We start from the raw sequence: 4,440 nt of genomic DNA, 5'->3' as shown, positions 1-4,440 counted from the left end.
ACACACACACACACACACACACACACACACACACACACACACACACACACACACACACACACACACACACATACACACACACGAGAACACGCATGGTTATGTACGTGTATGTATTGGTTTTGTCGAGGTATTTTGCGGTTAATGAACCTCCTTCAGCCACTTTTCGAAGCCTTGAGTCACCACTTATTAAATAGACACTTAACTATCATTAAAGTAAGTTCGCCAGCGAATCCAGGCTATTTTCTTTCCAATGCGTCAATGATTAAGTGATAATTATCGTATTGAAAAGTAAAGATGAAAAGATGAGCCATCTTTAGAGGAATTCTAACATAATGTTAGTCTTTGAGTCAGTATTGCTTGGCCTTTGTCTGCTATGAACGCCTCACGATGGCTATTTGCGTTCACTTAGCTGCACATACGCACACGCGTATATGTACGTGAATATTAATGTGTATTAATATAAATAAGTGTGTGTGTGTGTGTGCGTTTGTGTTTGTCCCCCCAACATCGCTTGACAACCGATGCTGATGTGTTTACGTCCCCTTAACTTAGCGGTTCGGCAAAAGAATAGGTCCTCGGATCGATTTGTTCGACTGAAAGGCGGTGCTCAAGCATGGCCGCAGTCAAATGACTGAAACAAGTAAAAGAATAAAATAATGTGTGTGTGTGTGTGTGTGTGTGTGTGTGTGTGTGTGTGTGTGTGTGTGTGTGTGTGTGTGAAAGCGCGTAGTTTAATGGTTAGGGCATTCGGCCCACGATCGTCAATTTCCGGCGACGCGTTGTGTTCTTGAGCAAGACACTTTATTTCACGTTGCTCCAGTCCACTCAGCTGACAAAAATGAGTAGTACCTGCGATTCAACAGGCCATCCTTGCCACACTCTGTGTCACGCTGAATTTCCCAGTGAACTACGTTAAGGGCACACGTATCTGTGGAGTGCTCAGCCACTTGAGGATGTGAGATAGAACGACTGAAAATCATGTATTAGATAGCGAAATTTGATAGAAATTTAGTGTACAGTTTGAAGAGTAAAGCAACTGTAACGTTTTATTTTACCAGGTCTAATAAAAAAATAAGCAAAAACAAATACAGACACAAAAATTGATCAAACTGAACTGACACGTGACCCTTTATTAAAGAAAAAGAAAAAGATTGAGAGAAGCAAGAGAAAAAGAAAAAACATGCACCTTATTGAATCTAAGATTTATATACGTCTCAGTTTAGTATCATATATGTTCTCTTTTTATCTTGTCTGTCTTAATGCTTTTTCTTCTCTTTGTTAAAAGGTATTACTCGAAAGGTTAGATGTTCTTCTGTTTTATAGGCGTATTTATCTTCCTTTTACACTTCTTTGATTGTTGTTTGTTTCCCGTTGTATTTCTACGCTTATTCAGTCCCTTGTTCTCGCTTGTTCGACTCTATGTATTAGCTTGTTAGTTTCCGTTTAGCTTCATAGTCTTACTCGTGGTTTTCGTTTGATTTTTATCGATTTATATTCTTATATCTACACAGAACCATTCACCTCCCCTCTTGTATTGACCATTAAATCTACTATTCTTTCTCCTTCTCCCTCTCTCTCTCTCTCTCTCTCTCTCTCTCTATCTATCTATCTATCTCTCCCTCTTTCCCTCTCTCTCTCTCTCTCTCTCCCTTCCCCTCCTAAATTCAGCAGTCCACGTTAGCATTGTTGATAAATAGGGAGCGTCATCCACTAATGTAGCAACAATGTCAACATGAATGTTGTTGGGGCTAAACCCTTTTTTCTGCAGCTGCTTGGTAACACCGCGATGCCAAATTTTGTCCATTTTCAAGCGAAGTCATTATTAATTACTTCTGAAGTCTTTGAACAGTCAGATGTCAGTTTATCTAGAAAAATAAAACGATGCAACTTTTAATAAGAAGAGTTGAAATTAATGCATGCAAAATTTCACGGCTCTAGCATCACTCCTTCATAGTCAACCTATAAACCTTTCAACCCAACCTTGTATATTTATATATACATATATATGAATATACACAAACACACTCAAATACATATACACTCAGATACATACATACATGTGTGTGTGTGTGTGTGTGTGTGTGTGTGTGTGTGTGTGTGTGTGTTTTAGTGTGTTGATGTCTTGAGTAAAGCACTAGTACTGTTTTGTGCTACCTGGTGTCATCCACAGTTGGGGTATATTCCTTTTGGATCTACTTCAGGAATTCCGCAGCGTTAGTTGAGATAATAATCCATTAAAGAAACAGAAGATGGATTTAGTGTTCGTTTTTATTCCGTACGACGATCGTTTCAACTCATTTTTTATGGGTAGGATGATGTACATCATAATGTACAGGCTGGGTCACATCAGGTACATGCATACATAAAGCGATGTCCCGCTAAAAATATTGAGTTCATGGAGTCATGTTGATATTTTCCCGCTTCGTTAGGGAATGGGGTTTTGCCACGAAGTGGGCAAATACCAAAATGTCTGCCTGAACTCTGTATTTTTTTAACGGGACACCACTTTATGTATGCATGTAACTGATGTGACCCAGACTACAAGATTGATACAACACATCATGCTACACATCATCCCACCCATTTAGGAAAGACGCAGGATTGGTCGAAACGATCGTCGGACGGAGGAAAGACTAATACCAAATCCGTCTTCTGTTTCCTTAATAGATTATATGTCTGTGTGTGTGCGTGCGTGTATGTGTGTGACACGAATTATTAACATTCTTGCCACATAGTTGAAGAGAAGTGTTGAAAGATTGGATTGCTTAGCGAGGGACATAATTAGTTTTTTGAGGAATTATAACCTAGTTTTCATAGATGTTGAAATGTCTCACCTGTACGCCTATTATGAATAGACTGACACGTTGAGGAGAAACTCTAAAGATTAAGTTAATAGACCGTAAAATTCATATTGCTCTTTTTAGAGCTCATTTAAAAGGAGACATGTATTTGCTTTTAGATTTTTTCCAATCCAATGGTTCGTAACGGCATTAATTGAAGGTTATATTCCATATAATGTATACAATAAAGTTCGTATTAGCTGTTCTGTGGATGACTTGAAACTGTTCTCTTCCCAAAGCTGACTATTAATACAAATCACTCACAACTTTTTTGTGGAGAAGGTGCAGGCAGCCGTCCAAGACCTTATTAATCCTAATTAATCTTATATACAATTAGATTTAATTTATTAAAGATTAGAAAGATTAATACACAATGGATTTATTATTTGTTCTTTTCCATTTTTATTTTTTATAGATTGCGCTATGTTTTGGTTTGGGAATTATGGCGATGGTCCAGATGGTGGGACATATTTCCGGAGGCCACATCAACCCAGCAGTCACGATTGCCATGGCAATAGTTTTTAACATCACTCCTCTACGAGCCCTTTTTTACATCATTGCACAATGTCTTGGAGCAATTGTTGGGGCATTCTTCCTGAAAGGGTAAGTGATAAATTAAATTCCTTTAAGTTTATTTAATTATTTTGACGGGGAAGTGGCATCCTAGAATACACTCCATACTGCAAGTTTGTAGTAGATAGCTAACCACAAAATGCAAGTATTAAGTGAAGTATCCATATACACCATATACACCCATAACTAGTCTCCTTGAATTCATAAAAATTGTGTGTGTGTGTGTGTGTGTGTGTGTGTGTGTGTGTGTGTGTGTGTGTGTGTGTGTGTGTGTTGTGTAAGAGGTGCGTTCTTAGTGGGCTGAACATAAGGCATATTTCGATTGACTATTAAATATATTTTTCTTCCTGTTTCACCAATAAAAACATTTGACAAAAAACGCATATCTTACAACATGATTCCCTTTAAGTTAGGAGGTTTGAATCTTTGCTCAGAAGAGTGAAATAATCCTCAATATCCTCTGTTGTCTGTCTTTTAAGCTCGAAAGGTTTAAACTAATCCATTTCAAGATTATTTGAGACATTTTCCAATCTGGCACCCACGTGATGAAAAGAAAAGCACTTTCAACAATGATTTCAAAGTTTGGTACAATGCCGGTAATTTCGAAGAAGGGGTGTGTCAATTATATCGACCCCACTGCTCAACTGGTACTTATGTTATTGATCCCGAAAGGACGAGAGGCAAAGTTGATCTCGGCGGAATTTCAATTCAGGACAATAAAGACAGACGAAGCGCTGCTAACCATCGTGTTCACGATTATTTCTTTACTGCCCACAAGGGGCTACACATAGAGGGGACAAACAAGGACAAAGAAATTAAGTCGATTACATCGACTCCAGTGTGTAACTGGTACTTAATTTATCGACCCCGAAAGGATGAAAGGCAAAGTTTACCTCGGCGGAATTTGAACTCAGAACGTAACAGCAGACGAAATACCGCTAAGCATTTCGCCCGGCTCGCTAAGGATTCTGCCAGCTCGCTGCATTACAAAGTCACTTTCAATATTGCCGACCCATTTTTTTCGTCA

General features: G+C 38.6%; 1 protein-coding gene across 1 annotated transcript in view; it reads left to right on the top strand.

Annotated features, from left to right (window-relative positions):
• The window catches only part of LOC106867199 (aquaporin), a 45,180-nt gene that overhangs the window by 24,076 nt on the left and 16,664 nt on the right, over nucleotides 1-4,440 (top strand). The window contains exon 2 of the mRNA XM_014912005.2: nucleotides 3,256-3,443. Coding sequence (XP_014767491.1) covers nucleotides 3,256-3,443 — 188 coding nt within the window. The remainder of the gene's footprint in view (nucleotides 1-3,255; nucleotides 3,444-4,440) is intronic.

The sequence above is a fragment of the Octopus bimaculoides genome, chromosome 3, assembly GCF_001194135.2.
Source record: "Octopus bimaculoides isolate UCB-OBI-ISO-001 chromosome 3, ASM119413v2, whole genome shotgun sequence".
Classification (NCBI taxonomy): Eukaryota; Metazoa; Mollusca; class Cephalopoda; order Octopoda; family Octopodidae; genus Octopus; species Octopus bimaculoides.
The sequence above is the reverse complement of the archived record's forward strand: the minus strand, read 5'-3'. Positions and strand labels throughout refer to the sequence as shown.